At 43.5% G+C, this 24,300-nt stretch overlaps 1 protein-coding gene across 1 annotated transcript in view; it reads right to left on the bottom strand.

Moving 5' to 3' along the window:
• Positions 1-24,300, bottom strand: part of LAPTM4B (lysosomal protein transmembrane 4 beta) — a 126,460-nt gene that overhangs the window by 68,657 nt on the left and 33,503 nt on the right. The window contains 1 exon segment of the mRNA XM_032784685.2: positions 11,294-11,405. Within this exon segment, the coding sequence (XP_032640576.2) occupies positions 11,294-11,405 (112 nt within the window).

The following is a 24,300-nucleotide window of genomic DNA, read 5'->3' as shown; positions in this document are numbered from 1 at the left end:
CAGCAGTGCCCATCTCCCAGGACAAGCTCTTACCCATCCCCTGCCAATTCACTTTATCTATTTTCAAGACTGTAGCACGAAGGTCCAATGACCAGAGGTCAGGGCGTGGTCATACAGTTTCTGCCAGTTTTGTTGTTCCAGAGGGCGCCCTGGCTGCAGCCTTAACCCCACACCCCGCATGCTCAGATTGCTCCCCCAGAAGTGAACCCAAGCCTACCCATTCTATTAGGTCCTGACCCAAGGCCCAGTTATTGAGCTACCCCAAATTATGTTTTCCCCTGGGTCACTTCCTACCAGTCCGGAGCGTCTCAGTTTGGGGCAGGGCGGTCGCTGGCTTAGGAGGACAATCCTTAGTTTTTCAGCATCCTATTCAATCAATGAATCTCTTTTAGTGCTTTTAGCTCCCAAAGAGTGGAGAATCCAAATCCTAGAGCAACCTTCACAAAGCTGTTGCCAATGCTGACATAACTCTCAGCATCAGCCTTGCTTCCTGGTGCAGTAAATAGCACCTTCCCCTTCCTGGCCAACCAGGGCCCTTTCAAACTGTCTGTCCACTGGGAGCATGCCCTGAACCTGGTGAGGGGTGGGGTCACCCTGGCCCAGTATTGCTCTACTCCCAGCCCTGGTTCACTGTAGGGCCTGTAGACTCCATCACAAAGACCAATCACTCATTCATTGTTTTGAGCAGAAATTGTTTTTAGTTTTAATTGATGACCAACGTAGCACTGTGATAGGACTTGTTGTACTAGTGACATCAGTGTCATTTCAATGCCAGAGCCTCAGAAACTGTTGTAAAATGTGACACTTCTGCTTTGATCTGATGTGCTTGCGTGCTCTCTCTCTCTCTCTCTAGCTACATCAAGCCCTAGTTGGCTCATGCAGGCTCTTTTTTATTCAAATGCTCATCAGCTCTTTTGAGTTCTGTCAGCTTAAATTAATTAGAATTAAAACTAGATAGTTAGCATATTAACAAGTACCCTTAAGTGCTCTTTCATAGTAACTAACCAAGCAATACATTCTATTGTGTTAGTGATTATCAGCTGAGATGTCCTGGTACTGTTTCCGTGTCATATTTATTATTGACAATCTAAAGCAGATTTTTGGAGCCCTTTTTTATACAAGCAGCAAGAGACCCAATCAGTGTATTTTAAAAGAAATCCCCTTAATTTTTGAAATTAGATCATATTTTTCTGATTGTCTTTACTTCCTGCTTTAGGGAGAAGATACCAGCTGATGTTATCCAGGACTGCTGGCAGATTCCTGCCAGGAGTTCTGTCATGGCACACAGCAACAATGCACATATTCAGCCTAATTCATCCAGAGAGCCTGCAACATGATCAATCCTGCGAATGAGACCAGGAGTGGAAATTGGAAGGACAGCATCTTCAGGAACCACAGGCTTGCAATCCAGAGCAGGGCTGCCCCTGAGACTGGAGCTTCCTTCAGGGTCCTGAATTCAGTAATCCCTCTCGCTCTCCTGGTCTTACTACCTATCTCAATCACAGGATTGCTTACCCTGAAGATGGGCAAAAAAGCCTGAGAATGGCAGATAGCGCTACAAGTGCAGGGAAGAGGGAGAAGTAAACAGATGATGGCAGCTAACACGAAAAATCTCAAGTCCTTGAGCTTGCATCCAACACAGCCACTGAGAACTCTAATCCACTGTCTCATCACCTGCTGGAATCCTAGATCTCATCCCTGGCTCACAGTTAAGGGTAACTCCAGCCATCAAAAGCAGTACCCCTTTCCTCCAAGCTCTGAACTGTGTGCATTTTCTGCACTGCTGCTCCCTTGTCATCACAGACCCCCAGCTTGGAAGCTGCCCAAGATTATGCACAGAGCAAAAGTGAAAGAAGGAAGAATAAATGTTGAGAGAACGTGAAGGATAGGGATGTTGTTTTTTCTTTAAACCAAGTCTGGTTATTTACTCCAGCTAATATTTCTATTTTGAAGCCATTTAAATAGTTTTCTGTTGTTCTCATCTTAACTTAGACATGTAAGCATTTTGGGGCAGAGACACGGGTGAAGTCATGACCCCACTGAAGTCAATGGCAAAATTCCCATTTACTTCTACTGAGCCTGGATTTCACCCTCCACCTTCATTTGCTTCGTAAAGTATCATGTACATACATGGCACTGTATAAGTAAAAAATACATAAATAAATAACAGTTTTTATTTATAACAGTTAGACAATACTAATAACAAGACAGGAGAAGCAACATAACTGTTGTGCTATTAACGTGTCAGGGTCATGGTCTATAGAGATAGGCAAACTGAGCAAGAGTCTCAAGTTAAGCCAACAAAACCCTCTGGACTTTCAGGTTTATTTCCATTCCCTTTGTGCAGAATATCAGACTTTAAAAACCCAAACAAATACACAGGGCAGCACTCACATCACCAGCACTCCCTGATCCAGTTTGAAAATTCTTATCTGTTCACAAGGTCCCTAGAAATAGGGGTGTTTCTCTTGAGGGCTCAGTCTACTGAACCCAGTAGTGCCAATCTCAAGTGCAAATAGGAGACCTCGAGTTTTCCCTCAGTCACCTTTAGCTCAGGAATGTGTGTGAGAGAGTTACAGATGCCAAATTACGATCCTTTCCTATCATGTCCTTTTCCTGTCTCCAAAATAGAAAGGAGAAACATCACCCTCAATTGGCCATGTGACCCCCACCTCCCCCCATTCACTTCAGACCTTCCAGCATGGAATAGTCCTTCACAATCCCACCGTTTATGTTTCCTCAATTCATTGGGAGCAACTATGTCATACTGATGTTTACAAAGTTAGAACATCTGAAGAAACTGTGTCCTGAGTGCAATAGGAATTTTCTCAACTACTGTAAATGCAAGTTTGAAAGTGCTCCATAAGCCACACTTATGCCCAGCTACAAATACAAAAAGACACAAACCTAGCCCCATTGAAGTCAATGACAAAATCCTCTCTGACTTCAATAGAGTCAGGATTTCCCCCATCATGACTAATCATGGACAGGTCTGTATCTACCTGAAACTTGAAGGCTTGATTTTCAGTGATGTGGCCTCTGTTTTGGGAGGTGTGGAACAACAATTTTGCACCCACAACTTGTGCCTGCAATTTTGTGCTGACAATAGTATGTGGTCTCAAATACTAATAATGAGAAGCCTATCATACTTCTACCTAGAATTCACTGCCAGCAAAAAACAAAAACAAAAAGAAAAACAAACAAGTAGACAATGATTTTGGAATGCAAAATTTTACTCACAAAAACAGGTTGGTTGAAACACAACAGAATGCAAGGCCCTAAAAAACAATTGATGGACTTTGTAGTTTTCAAACATACTATGTATTGGACATGTTTTGCATATGAAACATGCAACAAATATATGAAACATTTCTTTTGAACAAGACCAGTAAAAAAGGGCAAGATGTGATGAGAATATTAATGTGAATATTTGTCTGGGTACTTTATCGCAAACAGAAAATACCAAGGTTTAAACAATCCTAGTCATAAATTTAAAAAACCCTCTCTCTGAACAGAGATTGAAAGTAATTTGAATAGCAAATGAATTAAATTATCCAACTGTACTTCATAAAGCATGCAAACCAAGCAAGCAAAAGAACAGACTGAAAGGAGAATTCTTGAGGTCCATTCGTAATTAGGAAGCATTTCACATTCATTTATTCTCAAATGGATGTGAGGTTACTCAGCCTACAAACCATACTTTTACTCTTTTAGAATTAATCTCTGAAGGCCACAGAGAAAACAGGACTTTCAAATCTAGATGCAAATCCCAAATGTAGTTGGTCTGTCAGCTCCGGTATTACAAAACAGAATTACTATTTTAAAGCCTCCAGCACTGGCAGACCTCTAATGTATAAACCACACACTGATAGCAGTCATTGCAAGGTTAATCTCAAAGAATTAGGACAAGATAGTCTGTTTTAATATGTCAATTTCAACTAGGTTCCATTTGAAACTGTTATAGCCCTTACTGTCTTAAACCCAACCATATACAAAGATTTATAGACAAGATTTATTCCCAATCAAAACACATTAAAAAAGTAGTAAGCCCCTAACAGTTTACTTTTGGCATATGAACCTTTAAGAATGTGTGAAAATAAACATCATTTTAATATGTCATTTGAAGTGACAAAATAGAGGCTCTGATGAAAGCTCTCTCTAATTTTCACATTTGGAGACACTGAAGTCAATGGGAAAATTCCTGTGGAATTCAACCAGAGCAATGCAAGGGCCTAGGCCTTTTACAATAAGCACTTGTGTTACAAGTCCCATCTGCTTAGTGTATGAAAATAGCTTCCTCCTTATTGCAGTGAAGTGTTTAGTGTAATAGTCAATCACTCAGATCCAGAATATCCTTTTATGAATCAGCAGGAAAGTAGCTACAGAAATATGGATACATAGATCTTAGTTTTAAAACTATCACTTAAGATAAGATGATTTCCTATACACTATTTAAAAAATAATTTTTAAAATCTGACAAATATTAGTGGAGGAAAAAAAGTGTTTTTTCCCCCATGTGACAGAGTATATCAGATCCTCTGAGGCCCCCTGCTAGAGGCCTTGTCACCCTGCCACCCCAGCCCCAGAAAAGGGCAGTAGAGAGGGTCCTCCAAGCTGCCTAGAGTGGCTGTGTGGGACACAGCCAGTCAGAGCCCAGAAGGTCACTATAAGAAGAACCGCAGGGCCAGAGTAAGTTCCCGTTCCTTGCTAGAGCTGACGGATCATGGATAGTGTCTGGCTGGCTGAGGAGCTGCAGGCCCTGCAACGAGGTACTGCTGCCAGAAACCAGGGAGAGCAAGAAGAATCCCTGAGCTGGTTGCGGGGACTCCATCAGGACAAGGCCCTGAGGTAAGGGTGAAGATGGCACAGGGCCACAAGGAAGTGGCCCGGGGAATTAGAGCAGCAGTGCAACTTAGATAAAGGGACACAGTGGACAGTTGCTATCTGGAGTAGTGGGCAGGCCCAGATTGCTCCACAATCCCCTTCAGTCACTGGGGGAAGTGGCCTGGACATTGAGGCACTCCAGAAGGGGAACTGAACTACAGCGGCCCAACTGGAGAGCTGTTGCCAGAAAGGCCCTAAGAGAGTGAAGACTTTGTCACCAGGGAGGGAGCCCTGGGACACTGCTCTATCCTGGAGCAGGGACAACTTGTAGGAGACGTTAGAGAGGACACTGAGAGACACCTTTGTTGGACTTGTACCCAGGATAGGGTTTTGCTTTGCTTTCATCATATAGCGTGTGAGCCGGTGGGAGGGCTGAGCCATCGAAGACACACCACAGAAGGAAAGTGTGCAGGTACATGCACTTGGCCAAAAGGATGCTTGCAAGAGGTGAGTGAACCCCGTTACACTCCATAAGAAAATAGAAGGTTTTGGTAAAATAAATTAATCTGGATCTGTGAGAGATCATGGGCCTCAAACCTGGGCCTGTGGGTCGCCAAGCAGTACTCAGACCAATGCTCTAGCATGCAAAGGGCCCCACCCATAAAGTTCCTGATAGAGTGAAATGTCCAATCCCACCAATTAGCTGGGAAGCTCTACTTAAACCAGAAAGAGTCACAGGTGAAGTTGTCTAAGCAACTAGAGGAATCCTTGGCTGGTTGCTACTACAGACCCTGCCTACTTGCCAAACTCCGAGTCCTGCCTTTCTGCCTGTGCCTGGTTCTTGTCGTACTTATCCCAGACTCCTGTCTATTCCTGGTTCCTGCCTTCCTGCCACACTTCAGGTCCCTGTTTCTGTGCCCTACCCAACCCCTGGCTTGGCATCTAACTCTGTCTATAGCTCTGATTGTTGGCTTGGCACCCAGCTCTGGCCCCAGATGCCTGACTCTAGCCATTAGGTATGACCACTCACATCCAGTCCCTACAGCTTCCTCGGACCACTATCAACTTCTGAGTCAGCCCACCAGAGGCTAGACCCAGTGGGATTTGCCATACCCTGCATGTACAGGCAGATAATGGAGCACTGCAGGTGCAGAACTTGCAGCTGGCCATGGAGGATCAGGCATTGTGGGAGCAAGACATCAACGTCACATGGAAAACGCTGTGAGCCTGTCTGGCTGTGTTGTCACCCGAGATGGGACCTGCTATCCCTCTGCCAAAGCGTTCTGATGGGAGCCACTTCAAATTTTTAGGCTTCATGAAACCGTGCCGGTTCTTGTTCTTGCTTCAACCACAAACATATGCTCCTGGTCATACCAAGTTAGGCTTAGTAGTCAGCCTGCTGACAGGGGAGGTGTTGAACTGGGCCTCTCTCCTGTTGGAGGCCAACAGTCCAGTTCTATCTAACTAGGATGCCTTCCAGGGGGCAATATCCACAGTCTTCAATGACCCCAACCATGCACCCCCCACTGAAGCCACCCTGTGGAAACTCCACAGGGTTCGGGCATAGACACCTGCTACATAGCTCACTGCCAGCAGCTCAGATTGGACATGGAATGGAATGGAGGGGCCTAGTTATGTTAGTTTTGATGGAGCTTGCAGGACAAGGTTAAGGATGAACTTGCCCTAGTTGGGATCCTAGTGGGTCTGGACATCTTCACTGATCTTGTTATCCATACTGAAAATCGCCTACATGAACGACAGGAAGAAAAGAGAGGGGTGTCACAACTGTACCTCCTGCTGCTGGATTCTGCTTCACCAGCTGAGCCAATGCAGACAGACCTGACCCACCAGCAACTCGCCCCTGAAGAGAGAACGTGCTGGCAAAGCCTTAATATGTGTTACTACTTTGGGGAGCTGGGCCATGCTATCTCCAGTTGCCCCACAAGGAACCCAGGAAACAGCCCAGGGCTGGTGAAGGGGGCTAGCCTGGGCATCCTTACAAGAGTATCCCCCTGAAACCCAAACTGAGGTCCCCATGGGAGCACACGCTGGCTCCTGTCAACTGGCACTGCACCTACAAGTACCAGTCAACTTATGAATCCTGGAGCCTCGTCAACCACTCCATCTGCAGCAGACCATTACCGACTCTCCTGCAGCAGACAACTTTAACAACGCAGAGGCAGCCTGGGCACTACAGATTCCTCTGTGGCCCAAGGCCATTTCAGACCTGGTAGAGAGTATCAATGAGCTGCTTTTATTTTCAATGTCAGTGGCCACAGAAACTGTTCCTCTCAAAGTTACTATTCAAGGGCATCAAATGACCCTACAGTTCAGTGCCAGCCATTCCCTGCGCTTCTCTCTGATCCTGGGTATCCTGTGGTTGGCCTGCCACAACCCCCTTATTGGCTGGTGCAAACTAAAAATTGAATTTCTCACAGAATTCTGCCCCCAGCACTGCTTGCCCCCAGAGTAACTAGCCCAGCAGAGCTGCCTGTTCATTCTGGTCCTTAACTTCCATCAAAATACAGTGACTAAAAATGTCTTCGAAAAAAAGAACACAAATACCTTGTCCCTGCACAGGGACTATGATTGCCCAATCGAGCTATAACCAGGGGTCAACACTCCGTTTGAGTGGATATACACCATGTCAGAGCCTGAAGCAGCCGAGCTGCACACCTACTTTCAGGAGAACCTACCCCAGGACTTTTTTCATAAATTCTCTTTGCCTGTGGAGGTGCCAGTCTTTCTTGTTATAAAAGAATGGAAGTCTCTGACTACATGTGGACTATCGGACCTTATATCAGGGCACTAACAGAAACAGAGATCCATTATCACTAATCTCTGAGACAATGGACCACATGAGCGCCATCTGGGTATCCACAAAACTAGACCTCCAGAGGGCATACAACTTAGTACATGTTAGAGCTGGAGACAAATGGAAGACTGCCTTTCAGACATATTATGGTTACTTCAAATATCTCATGATGCCATTTGGTTTGATGAACGTACCCACAACATTCCAGTATTTTGTTAATGAGGTATTCTGGGACATTCTGAACCAATACACGGTAGTATAACTGGATGATGTACTTATTTTTTCAGACAGTGCCAAATGAAACATGCACATCCATTCCATCCTGAAGCAGCTATGCCAACAAGGCCTCTATGCTAAGCTAGAAAAATGTGCCTTTGATTAGTCCTCCATAGAATTCCTTGGGTTCATCCTATCTCCTGCTGATATCGAAATGGACCTGTGCAAGGTAAAGGCAGTCTTTGAGTAGGTGGCATCACAGAATGTTTGTGAACTGAGTTTTCTGATACTCACAAACTTCTATTGGTGGTTCATCCCAAAGTTCTTGGAGCAGATTGCCCCTTTTGCTGCCATGCTCCACAAAACCACCAAGTTCCTCTGCTTTCCCAAGGCACAGCAGGCCTTCAAGCAATTAAAACTCACATTTCCCACCATTCCCATATTGGTCCACCCCAACACCTCACACATCTTTATCACTGAAGTGGAGACATCCAACTTGGCAATCAGAGTGCTATCCCCAAGGCATGGTGCTCAACAACTGCTACATTTGTGTGCCTTCTCTTCCAGGAAACACACATCTGAAGAACAAATTAAGACTACCTTGTTGCCACTGTCTAGAAGGATCCCAGTATCCTGTCCAGGTGTACACCAATAAGAACCTTGAATATCTGTGTACGGCCAAGGCCCTTAACCAGCAACAACTTCAATGGGCCTTATTCTTTTTGCTCTTTGGTTTCACAATTGCCTGTCATCCAGGAACCAAAAATAGCAAAGCTAATGCTTTGTCCGGGAAGGATAAATATTACATTGGCCTGTAGGAATCTAAACCTAACAACTGAAAACCTTTGTATCCTCAAGCCTCAAAACTTCCTGAGTGGGCTCCCTGCCAAGATCTGTTCACCATTACACAATCAGCCTCAGAACACAGGATCCCTCTAGTCAAACAGGAAGTCATAATAGGGAACCCCAATGTCCAAGATGAGGTAATTTACCTAAAAGGCATATATATGTTCCTCCCTGCACCTCCAAGGACTACAACCCTACAAGTATGCCATGACCCACCCCTACCTCTCCCCAGCAGACATTTTGGCTCCTTTAAAACTCAGTCACTCATCTCTCGTGTCTTTTGGTGATCTCGCGTACAGGCTACAGTTCAGGCCTGCGTGCCCTCTTGCAATGTATGTGCCTGCTCCAAGGTGTTGCACAATAAATCCCTTGGACTCCTGCATTCCCTTCAGACTCCATCTGGCCCTTGGACAGTCATCACCTTAGATTTTGTAGAAGAACTACCCAAGTCCAATGGGTTCACAACCACTGTGACACTAATGGACCACCTCACAAAGATGGCACACATCTTCTGCTGTACAGGACTACCATCGTTTCAAGAAATTCCCTTGCACTGGGTGGACAAAGTTGTCCACTACTATGGCCTTCCAGAGTAAATATTTTCTGACCATGGTACACAATTTATCTCCTGCTCTTAGAAAGAAGCTTTCTGGATGTTAGGCATCTGCTTCTGCCTCTCCTCCACCTATCACCCTCAGATAAAATGTCAAGGGGAGAGAACCAAAAAGATCCTGGAGTGCTATCTTTGATGCTACTTAAACTTCCACCAGAACAATTGATTCTTGCTTCTGTATCAGGTACAGTTTGCATACCATAACGCATAACATGCCTCTACAGGGCAAAGCCCTTTTCTCTTGAACTATGAGTTCCACCTTGGTTTTCCCCAGAGCTACCCACCACTTCCCACAACCCACCAGCCAAAGACTGGATACAACAGATGCATTAAACCCAAGATGACCTAAAAGTTTACTTGGAGGATGCCAAGAAGAGCTATAAACCATATGCAGACTATCGACGACAAGAGGGCCTGCCCTTTCAGTAGGCCAGAAGGTATGGCTCTCAACAAAAAACCTACATGTGACCAGGCCATCTCATGAATTGGACTACCAGTGCTTTGTCTCCTACTGAGTTTGCTGGCAAATTAGCCTAATCACTTTTGAACTCTACTCACCCCATTCTCTCTACATACACCCAGTTGTTGATATATCACTTCTGAAGTCCTGCATTCAGGACCCATTCCCTTACTGCTCCCACCCACCACCACCTTGCTGTTACATGTTCAAGACCATGATGAGTATATTGTCCATGAAATTCTTGATGCCAGAATCAGATGGTATAGACTCTGGTATCTTGTGAACTGGGAAGGCTACAGTCCTGAAGAACACTCCTGGGAACTGGTAGAGAATGTCCATGTTGCTGATCTGGTAAATGCCTTTTATGAAAGCCATCCTGGAAAACCTAGCCCACTACTGCCCAAAGGGTGCCCTGGGGAGGTGGTGATGTGAGGGAATCATGGGCCTCAAATCCAGGCCCACAGTTCCCCAGGCAGTGCTCAGACCATGGCCACGACTCACTTGAATGGCTGGAGAAGGGGGCCAGCAAAGCTCTAGCTTGTAAATGGCCCCCCACGAAGCTCCAGATTGGGAGAGATGTCCAGCCCCACCACTTAGCTAAGAAGCTCTACTTAAACCAGAAAGTCACAGGAAGTTGTCTGAATAACTAGAGGATTCCTTGGCAGGCTACTACTATGGACCTTTCCTGACTCCAGAGGCTGTTCCTGGTTCCTGTCCTCCATATCCCAGACCCCTGTCTGTTCGGCTTTCCTGCCTTGCTCCAGATCCCTGTTCCTATTCCCTACCTCTGCCTCTGACTCCAGCTCTAATCTTTGATGAGGCACCTGACCCTGAATGCGATCCCAGGCTCCAGACTCTAACCATTAGACATGACCACCCATACCCCAGTCCCTACAGGATCTGAATTCAGTGAAAGTTTTGCCATAGCCATTAGTGGGAGAAAGAGGCAGCCCTGTGTTACCACGAATCAATTAATTTAGTGCCATGAAAGAGATACTGAAAGTTTCTGAGAAAAGACAAGGACTCCTGTTTCTGTAGCGCCATGCAAATGTATTAATATAAATATAATAATTTCAGAACAATTACCATTCATATCCTTATTTACGCTTTTTTTTTCAGAGCTAATGAACATGCTGATTTGCATCTCTATTGACTCTAGTCCTCTGTTCACCTCAGAGTGGCTACATCACAGCCAATGGTAGTGCAGGATTTTCCACACCCCTTGCCAGTGGGCCACCCTACTATTCTGGAGGGATCTGTGCTAGATGTGAAGGGGTAGTTGGTCTCTGTACCCATTCTGTTAACAGGCAATTGGATGAGACTACTGAAAAATTGAACAATCAGTTCCAGGGTGGTAGTGGTTTTGTGCTATAGATATGCCTTTTGCCATAAAAGTCAAAATGCTAAGCTAATGTAATGAAGCAATATTTAGGAGACATAATCATTACAAGACTGCCTAAAAATACTGCTGCTTCAGAAACAGAAATGAAACATTGATAATTAAATGTTATATACTTACTGGCATTATCCATAAATTCAAATTCGCCCCCTAACTCAGCATTTGGTAAGTGGTACTGGTCAGGATCAGTCAGGGCACTCAGCAGGATCAGCAATACCACTGAATTAATGATCTACAGAGAGGAGAACGGGAAAGGTCAGGATGTGTAATTTCTTAGTGAAAATACCATAGAATGGGATATGCAAACTGCTGCAGAGACAGTGTTCCTATTGTGAAATGTATTTAATTGCCACTATAAATACTTTCTCCCCATTTGAATAGATTGTATAGTTTTTCTTTGTATCATAGCCCCAAATTACAGGATAATGACACAGAACCCGATCAACCCCTTTTTCATTTTCCTTCCCCTTGCTATTGAAAAAAAAAAGGTGGGGGGCGCACAAGTCACCCCTGACAAGGCCACTCCATCTACCTCACTGATCCTGTTTTTTTGGATTATAAAGCATGATAATAATCTATTTATAGTTCATTCAGTTCCCGGAATTACAATGATTTTTAAAATCCTAACTTGAGATCCTTATAATTGAACAGTCTCCATTCACCGATTACTAATCTGGATAATGATGATGAGCTGGAGTTGATGAGATCACTTCCTGGCAAATTGCTAGGTGGCTGTAGATGTGCTTGTCTGCTGGAAAAGGCTGAATTCTAAGTGAGGCTAACATTCAAGCTGATTCACACTGGCTGCTAAAGCAGAAGCCTTAGGAGGGGGCCCAGGACAGGGATAGATTGCAATATTAGTGTGATATTTGCTGCTGCATGCACTTCTGTGCCATGTGACTTTGAAAGATCAGGTCATGTATGCTGAATAGTTCTGTGAGCAGTAACACCTAAACTAGGTGTAATAACACAGAGCCAACATAAGCAAAGAGAGGAAGAAATGGTTGTATGCAGGGTATGAAACATCAAGTATTAGAGAACTAAAAAGATCACCAAGGGCCAGAATGTCATACCTTTACACGAGATGAACAGCACATTAGACACCACTTTGAAGTGAAGAGTACTTCTTGTGGAGAAAGTGAGTAAGAGCATCACAATCTGGCCCACAAATGAAGAATGCAAAAAATTATAAGACAGAGAAAGCATGATTCTTTTCTACTGAGACCTGCTCAATGACCTACTTTTTTAAACTTCATTATTTTAACAATATAATGGAATTTACTTATTTGCTTCATGAGATCTCACAGAAAGGTAGAGAAAAGATTATAGAAACAAATATATACTAAATATATATCAAGAGGAGAAAAAATATAGAAGAATTTATGATGCCTGTAGTATGTGTGACAGACCCAGACCAGTGGGGTACAGGAGTCTGGTAGAGGGCAAATATACTGGTCAATGGATGAGTAGTTTTCTGTTCCTTGAGTGATCAGAGCAGGGGCTGCACTAGAGTAATCAGAGTGATCACATAACCCTCTGCTCCTCCCACTCCCAACACCACCCTAGAGGGCTGGAAGAGAACCTGTCCTGCTGCTGCTGGATATCACGGAGTGTGGGGGAGTCAGGGTCCTGCACCCCCCACTTCCTGTGATTCACCGTGACTCTCAGCCAGCCAGTAAAACAGAAGGTTTATTAGATGACAGGAACACAGTCAAAGCAGAGCTTATAGGTATGGAAAACAGGACCCCTCAGTCAGGTCTGTCTTGTAGATTAGGGACCTTCAACACCGGTGCTGGGCCTCCCTCCGTTTCCCCAACTAGCTCCAAACTGCAACCCCCTCCAGTCCCTCCTCTGTCCTTTGTCTCTTTCCCCCTGGGCCAGGACGCCACCTGATCTCTTTGTTCTCCAACACCTTCAGCTGGCACCTTGCAGGGGAGGGGCCCAAGCCAACAGTTGCCAAGAGACAGGGTGTCAGCCATTCTCTGTGCAGACAGCATCACACCTGCTCTCTAGGGCTCTGCAACAATCACACAACCTTATCCCACCACCTAGATACTTAACAAATGCATAGGGGAAACTGAGGCACTCACACAGTATTCAGGGAAAACATTAAGAACATTCCCACTTTGTCACACTGGAGGAGGGGCAGCTCAGTGCAGAGAGAGACAAAGAGAATAGACTACTATCAGGGAGAAGGTAGGTACCCGCTCTATGTGTGTGTGGGGTCCTGTTTACTCCCTCCCAGCCCTGCTGCACTTGCAGTTTGCCCCTTGCCCCTCCCTTGCTCCAGGGACCAACCCTAGCCCCCACCCCGCTGTGCTTTTGCCTCTGGCCCCTTTTCAATCATTCCCCAGGGGGGCCCACAGAAAGTTAATCTGGCCCTGGCTCTGTGTTGAAAGATTCAGCTGGGGGAATTGCCCAGCACTCTGGTGCACACATCCTCTGGAGTGTAAACCCAAAATTACATTGTCTTGTGCTATATAGAGACCTATACAGTCAGGGCCATCCCTAGCCATTTGGGTGCCCTCCGCTTCCAGCCACTGCCGGAGAGTGCAGGGTCGCTGGGGGAAGAGGTGGAACGGGGGTGGGGCGGGAGGGAAGAGTAAAAGGCAGGGCAGAGGGAGTTGTCCAGGGCCCCACACACCCCTAGGGACAGCCCTCCTCGTTGCAGGGGGGGTGGCCAAGGGATAGGGCTGGTTGCTGGGGCTGCCGCATATGCAGCATGCAGCTGCCATGGGCACTATGAAATTTGGGGCAATTTGGTGCCCCAAATTTCATGGCATGTATATGTGTATGCTGCATATGCCTAAGGACAGCCCTGCATACAGTGTAAGCTCATAAAATTCGCTCCCTCCCTCAATGTGGAGGAAGATATGCACAGCTTTCCCTCCCTCCCCCCAGTTATGAATTGCACAAACTGTGTTTTAGAATAAACAAAAACAAGTTTATCAACTACAAAAGGTAAAAAAAAATTTACTGACTACAAATAATTTCTCACCCTAAATGTTGTTTCAAGCAGGTTACAGAGAGTTTCTTGAAGATAAACTGCACTGTTTACAGCATAAATCTCCACGGATTCCTTTTACAGGCTGACTTGTCTAGCCTAGGCTCAGCCCCTGCCGCCCCCTCCCCACATCTTAGTTCATTTGTTTCTTCAGGTGTTTTCACCAGTCTTCCTTCTTGGGCGCGGAGGCAGTGGAGAAGAGCCCAGATTAACTTGCTCCCCAGCCTTAAATAGGATTTGCATATGATGGGAATCCTTTGTTGCCCAGTTTTGACCCCACCCCTTTCCCTTGGAAAAGTATCAGCATTTCAAGATGGTATTTTGTGCCAGGTAACATGATCACATGACCCTGCAGGTTCAACCCAGCATCCCAGGAAACTTCTCAGGAAGGAGGGAGATTAGTATCTTCAAAGTCCTATTGGCCTTCCTCATGGCCCATCCAGGCTGATTGCATACTGTCTGGTGGGCGTTCCTCAAGTACACACAGTTGTAATCGTTACATAGTCAATATTCCTAACTTCAGATCCAGGAGTGATACATCCGTACAAATTGTATAATTACATTCAGTAAATCATAACCTTTCCAATGCTACCTCACATGACCTATCTTGCATAAAACATAACTTAGTTATCCCATATTCATATCATAACAATATTTCTATGAAGACTACGGGGCGTAATGTCACAACATGATCTAGTAAAAGAGTAAGAGAAGATTACACCACTTCCCTGGATTGGCAAACACCAGGTTGGTAATGAGCATGTGGAGTGAAATCCTCATCCCATGAAAGCCAATAGGAATTTTGTCATTTACCTCCATGGGGCCAGGATTTCACCCAAGATATTTCATATTCTTCAGCTAATGTATAGTGTAATGAACAACAAAAACACTTAGACAGCATTTTTCCTCAAACTGTTTCACAAACATTAAGTAACTAAGCCTCACATTACTCCTGCAAGGCATATTATCCTCATTTTACACATGGAGAGAGAGATATAGAAAGGCTTTGCGATATGCTTGAAGTCAAAGCAAGTCAGTGTCAGGAATTAGGCTTGGAATCCAAGTCTCTGACTATGAGGCCAGTTATTAGTGATTAGACTACATTGCTTCTTATGAATACAGTGCTACCCAACAACTGCTGGGGAGAAGGTAGGAGGATGGACACAGATTTAAGGGGCCAAATTCAGCCCTCTTTGCTTTTGCCTCCAAAATGCCATAGGTAGACCACTTAACATATAAACCATTCCCTTAAATCTACACCCTGCAATGGCACACTCCTCTGTGGCTCTGGATGACCTGCACAGTATGAATTAGGTGTGTTTTTGAGGAATGGGGAACAAAATGTGGGCTCTGCTAAGCTGCCATCCTGCACTGGCACAAGAGGTGGCCTTGATTTGACTCCAGCTCATTTAGAGTAATGAAACCTTTAACCATATGATTAGACAGCCAGATTCCAAGATACTATTGCAATGGATACCCTAGAAATAGCTTAGACTAATTAGATAGAAAGATGAGCTAGATGACAGTCAAAACAATTACAAATTTTATTAAATACACTGATGTAAGAAAGAGGTTGAACCTTCTTAACTAAAGGATCAGGACTCTCAACCACTTGCTAAATCTAATATACCCTTCTGCAAAACCTGGGAAAATAGACAGGCATTGCAACTTATCCTGTGGAATACAGACATGGGAGCAAATCCCAGAGTAAAGGTCCTATCACTAAAAATGCCCCACCACCAGCCGTCTCCCATTTAAACCAGGCAGCAGTTAGCTCAATGACCCCCGCCAGTATCAAATGGCTTTGTACCACACAAGGAGAGAGGTAGTGTTAACCAGGACTAAAACATCTTCCAGCCTTGTAAGTCAAAACTAACACCTCTAAATGCATTTGCAAAGCACCTATTTAGATACTTACATGGCCATCATCATCATAGTATCTGAGGCTCAGATTTTTAAAAGTATTTATGTGTTGCTCCAGTGAGTGCCTTGGAAGCCAAGGCAAGCAATCAGAAGGCAGTGCTGATCTGAGGGCACATATACTGTGCCAGTGGTGTGAAGCAACATTAAGAACTATATTGTGCACAGGCTGAATGTTCTGAACACATGTAGCCCTATGTAGACCACATTACGGTAATCCAGTCTCAAGGAAATGACATATAGATAATTGGAGGGAACCCACAACTTTAATAAAAAGGTTGTATCCTCTTACCCATGTGCAGATGGGGAACAACAACCATCCCCACAAAAAATCTTGACCACTACTGTTAGCTAGCCATCCAGATACAGTTAGAGATCCAGCAGATGTGACACCCGAGTTGCAATCCAGCAAAATGAACAATTGGCACACTCCCCCAACTGGAGCACTAAAATAATCTCTGCTATCTCTTCCATTTGTTTCTCCTGATGCAGAAGAGAAGGAGCCAAAGAACGGAAACGTTACAAAGTATCTTTGGGGCTGTCATGATATAAATCCCCACTCTGAATCTTAGCGTCCAAAAGATGGGGTACCAGCATGAATTCCTCTAAGCTTAATTACCAGCTTAGAACCTGTAGTGCTGCCACCAACCAGAAATTCCAGTGCCTGGTATACTTTGATCCCCCCAAAAGCTTGCCCGGGGAACCCCAAGACCCAGATCCTCTGGATCTTAACACAAGGAAAGTAAACCCTTTCCCCCACTGTTGCCTCTCCCAGGCTTCCCCTCCCTGGGTTACCCTGGAAGATCACTGTGATTCAAACTCCTTGAATTAAACAGAGAGGAAAATGCACCTTCCCCCCTCCTTCTCTCTCCCCCTCCAGACTCTCCCTGATAGAGACAGTAATCTAACACAGAGAGAAACTAGCCTCTCTCTCCCCCTTCCCTTCCCCCCCTTTTCTCCTCCCCATCAATTTCCCCCTGGTTGGACCCCAAGAAAAAAAAAATCCCCCTGTCTCTCGGTCTCAACACCAGAGAGTAAAACAAATCAGGTTACTTAAACAAAAACTTTTAATTTAAAGAGAGAAACCACAGTTGTAAAAATTATCTTTGAGTAATTAAAATGGATAGGTACAGTCTTTCAGCTATAGACACTGGGAATACCTCCCAGCCTAAGTATATACAAGTACAATTAAAATCCTTCAGCAAAATACAAAATTTGAACTCCTTCCAGCACATTACGCATTTGCAATAAAAGAAAACAAACATAAGACTAACTCGCTTATCTACCTAGTACTCACTTATTTGAACTATAAGAGCTGTATCGGAGAGATTGGAGGAGAAACCTGCTTGCCCGTCTGGTCACTCTCAGAACCCAGAGAGAACCAACCAAACCCTAACAGTACACACAAAAACTTCCTCCTCAAGATTGAAAAGTATCCGTCCTTTTGATTGGTCCTCTGGTCAGGTGACAGCCAGGCTCACTGAACTTGTTAACCCTTTACAGGCAAAAGAGACATGAAGTACTCCTGTTCTATTAACTCTTACTTATCTGTTTATGACAGAGGCAGATGAGCAATTTCCCCAGCATCTCCTCATAAAAAGAACTGATCGTCAATCCATGCAGGGCTCCATAGGCAGGTTCACAACACCCACAGTCAATGGAATCAAAGGACAGATCTAAAAGAATCAGAACAGACATCATCTATTGCCAGGAGGAGATAATTAACTAGTGCAATCTCCGTACCATAAAAAGGCCAAACCTCAAACTGAGAAGGACTGAAACCATCTGAGGAATGCAGATATTGCTATAGCTACCTCACCACACCCTTCTCAATAATCTTTCCTAAATATGGTAAATTTTAGACACTGTGACAACTGGAGAGTTTGTCAGTTCCTTTATGGTTTCTTATGTGAGGGTCCAGTAATCACTTATACCAGGCAACTTGCCTTCCAAAGAGAGGACAGTCAACTCTAAAAACACCCTCAACATCTTCCTGCTAGATTTCTCTAGCCAGCGAAAACACATTCTAATGCAGCGATCATAGCTCTAGCCAATTCCAGCTCCTCTCATGTCTCAGGGAGTGACACCATCTGAAATTCAAGCAGAGAAAGCCGGTTTTCTTCTCCTTCTCCGTACATGATACTGCAACCATGGAAGCAGACACCTTGGCCTAAACCCAACTGATTTTATCTGCAGAGAAACTTGAGAACTCTTCAAAGCAAGAATCATTCAGTGCCGTTACCAGCTCTTGGGAGCAAGGGCATTGTTGTTGTATACAGAGCTAATAAAAAACAGTATTTCAATACAGTATTTCACATTTTTGAAAGAAACAAAATTTTCATGTCATTTTGATTTTTTTTGGTGAATGTTTTCATTTTTATAATGAAAAAAATTCAAAATGAATGAAATGAAAAAAATTAACAAATTTCATTTTGTTTTTGTTTTATTGAAAACTGAAAAATTTTGTAGCTCAAAACCAAAACCAAAAGAGCTAATGAGTTAAACACTGGAGCCATGAATATTAAAAGAATTGTCTAAGATTATAATGGCTAAATAACCCTCTTCATACACACTCCTCCACCAGGTTATAGTCAATACTGAAACATTCATAAAGTAAAATAAATCACTTTTAAATAAAGGAATATTTATGTCAAATATTCTTTTAAGTTCCAGCCCTTACAATTGTTCCCACAAACCTCATTTAATACAAATGTACTGATAAAGGAAGCCAGGAGAGGAAATCTTGGTTCAATGTATACTCTAAACATTAAGGTAAAATGACTAGGTCTAATACACAAAATGTCCTTCCATCTTTCTGTTAAATTCTTTGGGGGGTCTCTCCCCTTATATGCCTGTGTCCCACTGACATGGCTAATGGGAATTGCTTACACATAAGGAGAGAAGTAATGAGCCCTGTATGCTTTCAGTGCCATTTTTATGTTTGAAGCCATGTGAACAATAACCAACATACTGATTCTTGTTTGCAAATCTGATATGTAGTTGTATTTTTCCCAAAGAGATTAAATGGGAGGGTGATAAAGATATAGCAGTTGTTACAAACAAATTAGGAGGAAAAAACAAAACTGCTGCCCCCACCGCGCACTCCCCGAGGGTGAGCTATGACTTAGATAAACTATGTAAATGACAGGCGGATTTAGGAAGAAATATTTCAATAGAAGAATGGAGCAGATATAGCCAATGGCCTACAAGTTAGTCAAGGAAGTTAAAGTGAAAATGCTAAAATACAGCCCAATACACAGCATGTAAAAAAGTGAGATTGTTTGGCTACTTTTTTGTATTCAGGCATCATTTTCTGGCATTATTAAAAAAAGAAACCAATAGTTTATTTTTTTAATATAAATGTAGATGTGCTTATCTTTGATCAGAAATTCATCATCAGATGTGCTAACCAAAGAAATTCTATGCACAACTTAGGTTTGAAAACTAAAAGTAATTATTAACAATGTACTGTCAATAGCCATAAAGTGATATTGCTCCAGAAAGACTTATAATTGGGAAAGCTTGAGCTTGAAATTATTTGCAGAAAGTTTATTTGTCCAAAAAATGGAGTTTTAGCAGACCAAGAGCTTTTTGGGACTTTGACTAAAATTCCCTGAATAATTTCAACTGAAACTCCCTCTCAGCCCCCCAGGCTGGATTCACATGAGAACTTAGGCACCATTCACAAAACAGCCAGAGAAAAGGACGGATGTACCTATTAAGTCATTTTCACTCGCTGCTGCTGGCCCAATAACACTTCAAGTTATTTTATACAAAGTGGAACAACTTCAACAGGAGAGTCAGAGTTCCACCTCAGAACATCCCCTAGCCCAGTGATTAGAGTGCTCTATTGCAATGGGGGAGATGCAAGCTCAAATTCCTTCTCCGTATCATGCAGAGGGGTGAACTAAACCCAGATCTCCCACATCCCCGGTGAATTCCCTAATCACAGGGCTAAGGTTATAAGGGAGCTGCTGCTGGCTGCTTTGTGAATCCTTCCTTGCCTTTGCTTTTTATTTAAAAAATGTTCAGAAATTAAACAAAACATTTTGTTTCACATTGAACAAAATACTTAGTTTGACCCAAACCTAAATTTGTGTCACCTTTTTGATTTGCCAAATTTCTTCAGAATTTTATGTTTGACCCAAATCAAATTCTTTCTCCCCAGAACACCCAGTGAACTGAAAAGTCAGTTATTTGACCACCATTGGTTGAGTTGCCTGTCAGACTTTATTCCAACACTGGATAAACAGGAAGTTTTAGGACATTCAAAAATCACCCTGCCTTCAGGAACAAGATATGAATACCCATACACCCACAGTTGCTCAAATATCTGAACCTCCAGGACTACATAAAAAAAGGACTCCTGTGTCATCCTTCTTGTTCCTTGCTATTCTATGTACTGTTTTATGTTCTTTCAATATATATGAACCTTATCAAATAAGATATTGAGATGATAAAATTCCAGTGTCAGAGAGGATCAATTCCAGGGATCAGAAAGAAATAGTAAAGATACCAACAGAGGCCAAACTTAATCTAACAACACTTAAGTAAACAAGAAAAGGATCATGACATGCACTACTAGCATGAAATAGATTAAGATGGGACTATTTGTAGTCCAAGACTGTTAACTGTATGCATACTGTATGCAAAACAAAATATGCCTGATTCTGATGAGGTTATATACAGTATGCTAAGTGAGTGGCTCTCAACCTTTCCAAACTACTGTACCCTTTTCAGGAGTCTGAATTGTCTTAAGTACCTCCAAGTTTTACCTCACTTAAAATCTACTTGCTTGCAAAATAACGCGTAAAAATACAAAAGTGTCACAATACACTATTACAGAAAAATTGCTTACTTTCTCATTTTTACCATATAATTATAAAATAAATCAGTTGGAATATAAATATTGTACTTACTTTTCAGTGTATAGTATACAGAGCAGTATAAAAAGTCATCTGTATGAAATTTGAAGGTACGTCTACACTACGAAATTAGGTCAATTTTATAGAAGTGGATCTTTAGGAATCGATTTTATACAGTCGATTGTGTACGTCCCCACTAAGCGCATTAAGTTGGCGGAGTGCGTCCTCAATACCGTGGCTAGCATCAACTCACGGAGCGGTGTACTGCGGGTAGCTATCCCACAGTTCCTGCAGTCTCCGCTGCCCATTGGAATTCTGGGTTATGCTCCCAATGCCTGATGGGGCAAAAACATTGTCGCGGATGGTTTTGGGTACATGTCATCAATCTCCTCTCCCTCCCTCCATGAAAGCAATGGCAGACAATCGTTTGGCGCCTTTTTTTCTGGGTTACCTATGCAGATGACATAGCACAGCAAGCATGGAGCCCGCTCAGCTCACCACTGTGGTTGTGAGCATTGTAAATACCTCGCGCATTATCCTGCAGTATGTGCAGAACCTGGCAAGGAGACGCAAGCATGAGGACGATTGTGAGGAGGACATGGACACAGACATTCCTGGAAGCACAGGATGTGTCAGTTGGGACATCATGGCAGCAGTGGGGCAGGCTGATATAGTGGAATGCCAATTCTGGGCCCAGCAAACAAGTACAGGCTGGTGGGACCGCACAGTGTTGCAGGTATGGGATGATTCCCAGTGGCTGCGAAACTTTCGCATGCGTAGGCCACTTTCCTGGAACTTTGTGAGTTGCTTTCCCTCACCCTGAAGTGCAGGAATACCAAGATGAGAGCTGCCTTGACAGTTGAGAAGTGAGTGGCGACAGCCCTGTGGAAGCTTTCAACACCAGACAGCTACCGGTCAGTCAGGAATCAATTTGGAGTGGGCAAATCTACTGTGGGGGCTGCTGTGATCCAAGTAGCCAATGCAATCACTGACCTTCTGCTAGCAAAGGTAGTGACTCTGGGAAATGTGCAGGCTCTCCTGCAATGGGGTTCCCTAATTGTAGTAGACAATAGATGGAATGCATATCCCTATCTTGGCACTCGACTACCTTGCCAACCATTACATAAACCACAGAGGGTACTTCTCAACAGTGCTGCAAGTACTGGGGATCACGAGGGACGTTTCACCCACATCAACGTGGGATGGCCAGGAAAGGTACATGACACTTGCATCTGTAGGAACTCCGGGCTGTTTGAGCAGCTGCAAGAAGGGACTTACTTCTGAGACCAGAAAATAACCATTGGGGATATTGAAATGCCAATAGCTATCCTCGGGGACCCAACCTACCCCTTGCTCCCATGACTTATGAAGCCGTACACAGGCAGCCTGGACAGTAGTAAGGAACAGTTCAACTATAGGCTGAGCAAGTGCAGAATGGTGGTAGAATGTGCCTTTGGACCAGGGATCTGGAGCAATCAAATTTTTGAACTGCTGCTCTCCAGCATCAATAGTGACTGCTCCAGCTCGGCTCCTACTCTGCTCCGCGTTCCAACTCAAATTAATTTTTAACTAAATAAAGTGCATACTGTCATTTTGAAAAAAACATTTTTATTCAGACTTTTAAAACAATTTAAATGTCAATGATACAAACTAGAATCATTCATAATTCATTCTGTAAAAAATTATTGCAGCGATCAAGTCGTCTTCCATAGCCTGCTGCAAATCATTTAAAATTAACTTTAAAGCCAAAAACAGTCGCTCTATACTAGCTTAGGTTGTTGGCATGCTCAAAACAATTCTACAGGCAGCCTGAATGTGTTGTGGGTAGCTGTGAATGGCCTCAAAGAGAGACTTAACTTTTAGCCTATCAATAGGCTCCATCGCCTCACAACCTTCTCGAAAGTTTCTCTCAAATAATGCTTCATTATGAATCACAGAAACTTGCCAGTGTCTTTCCTGTTTATCCAATTCCTTTTCAAAGTCATCATCTTCTGAAGAATTGATGCTTGAACTATCTCCATTTCCCCGTGATGCTTGAAGACGTCTCAGGGATGGAGGCTCAAACAAGTTCAGAGTGGAGATGGAAGTCTGAGAACAGGCTGGTATTTCTGAAGGATGTGAACTTTCCAAAACTGCAAATTTGTATTTTGATTACTCCTTTTGTTGTGTTTCATTTTCTTCAACATCTTTTGCTGAGTTCAAATGTGGCAATAGATTTTGTTTTTCGAGTTATCGAGCAATATCACAGAGTCCTTCCTTTACCTTTGGTATTTCCCTTGAGGTAAGAAGAATCCGATACCGTGGGTCAACAAACTCCAGCAAGGAAATGAATACTGTCAAAAAGCTTCTCTTCGTGTTTCTGCATGGAGGATAGAATTCCTTCTGCAATTTGTCCACCATTTCCTTGCAAGAATTTTGACGTTTTCGCCATTCCTTCATTAAAACTCCTGGGGTTACAGTGACAGCTTGAAGATTTATAGTTGTTTGGTTTGGCTTTGCCAAGAGGTCTTGCAGGTTCTTCACTTCGTCCTATTCAGCTTTTGTTAACCTGAGTTCTCTTGTTTTAGCAGCAGCCACTTGTTCACAGAAAGTTTGAAAAACGAGAAGCTGATCAATCATTGCAAATGTTGAACTCCAGCGAGTCACAGTGTCCAATGATTGAGTTACCCCATATAGATCAAGCAGAACACTTCGAATACTTGGGGTTCATAATATGACAATGACTTGTCCAATTTTTGCCAGAAATTTCTTTGCATGTTTTGTTCAGTCCATCCCAGATTGCCAATTCAAGAGTGTGAATACCACACTTCATCAGTTGGACTTTTGAGTTGTCCTCATGAAGCCATGTTGGAAGTATGAGGCTAGTGTCATTAACCGACTGCGCAGCAGCATCCATGTTGAGTTCAATTTCATCCATTCTTTCAGTTCCTTCATCTGGCAAAATAGCTTCAGTTCTGTCCACATCCCTGTTCTCAGAGGTAGAAATGATTTAATTGTCCTTGCTGAAATTTTTGACAGCATATGTCATGTTTGCTGCATTGTCAATGCAAATGCTCAGCATTTCACTGATCCCAAATTTTTCTACAATAGCTCTTAATTGACTTTTCACGTATGAAGAATTGTAACGTCCTTCAGTGTCGATTATATCCAAGGTTTTTACCACAGCTTTATCTTTTCTTTCTCCTTAGTACTGAGCATTGATTGCAAGGAAATTTCTGGTATCAGAGGGGTAGCCGTGTTAGTCTGGATCTGTAAAAGCAGCAGAGAATCCTGTGGCACCTTATAGACTAACAGACGTTTTGGAGCATGACCTTTCATGGGTGATTACCCACTTCGTC

Source organism: Chelonoidis abingdonii, chromosome 2, assembly GCF_003597395.2.
Source record: "Chelonoidis abingdonii isolate Lonesome George chromosome 2, CheloAbing_2.0, whole genome shotgun sequence".
Taxonomy (NCBI): domain Eukaryota; kingdom Metazoa; phylum Chordata; order Testudines; family Testudinidae; genus Chelonoidis; species Chelonoidis abingdonii.
This window is presented reverse-complemented; position numbering and strand designations above follow the sequence as displayed.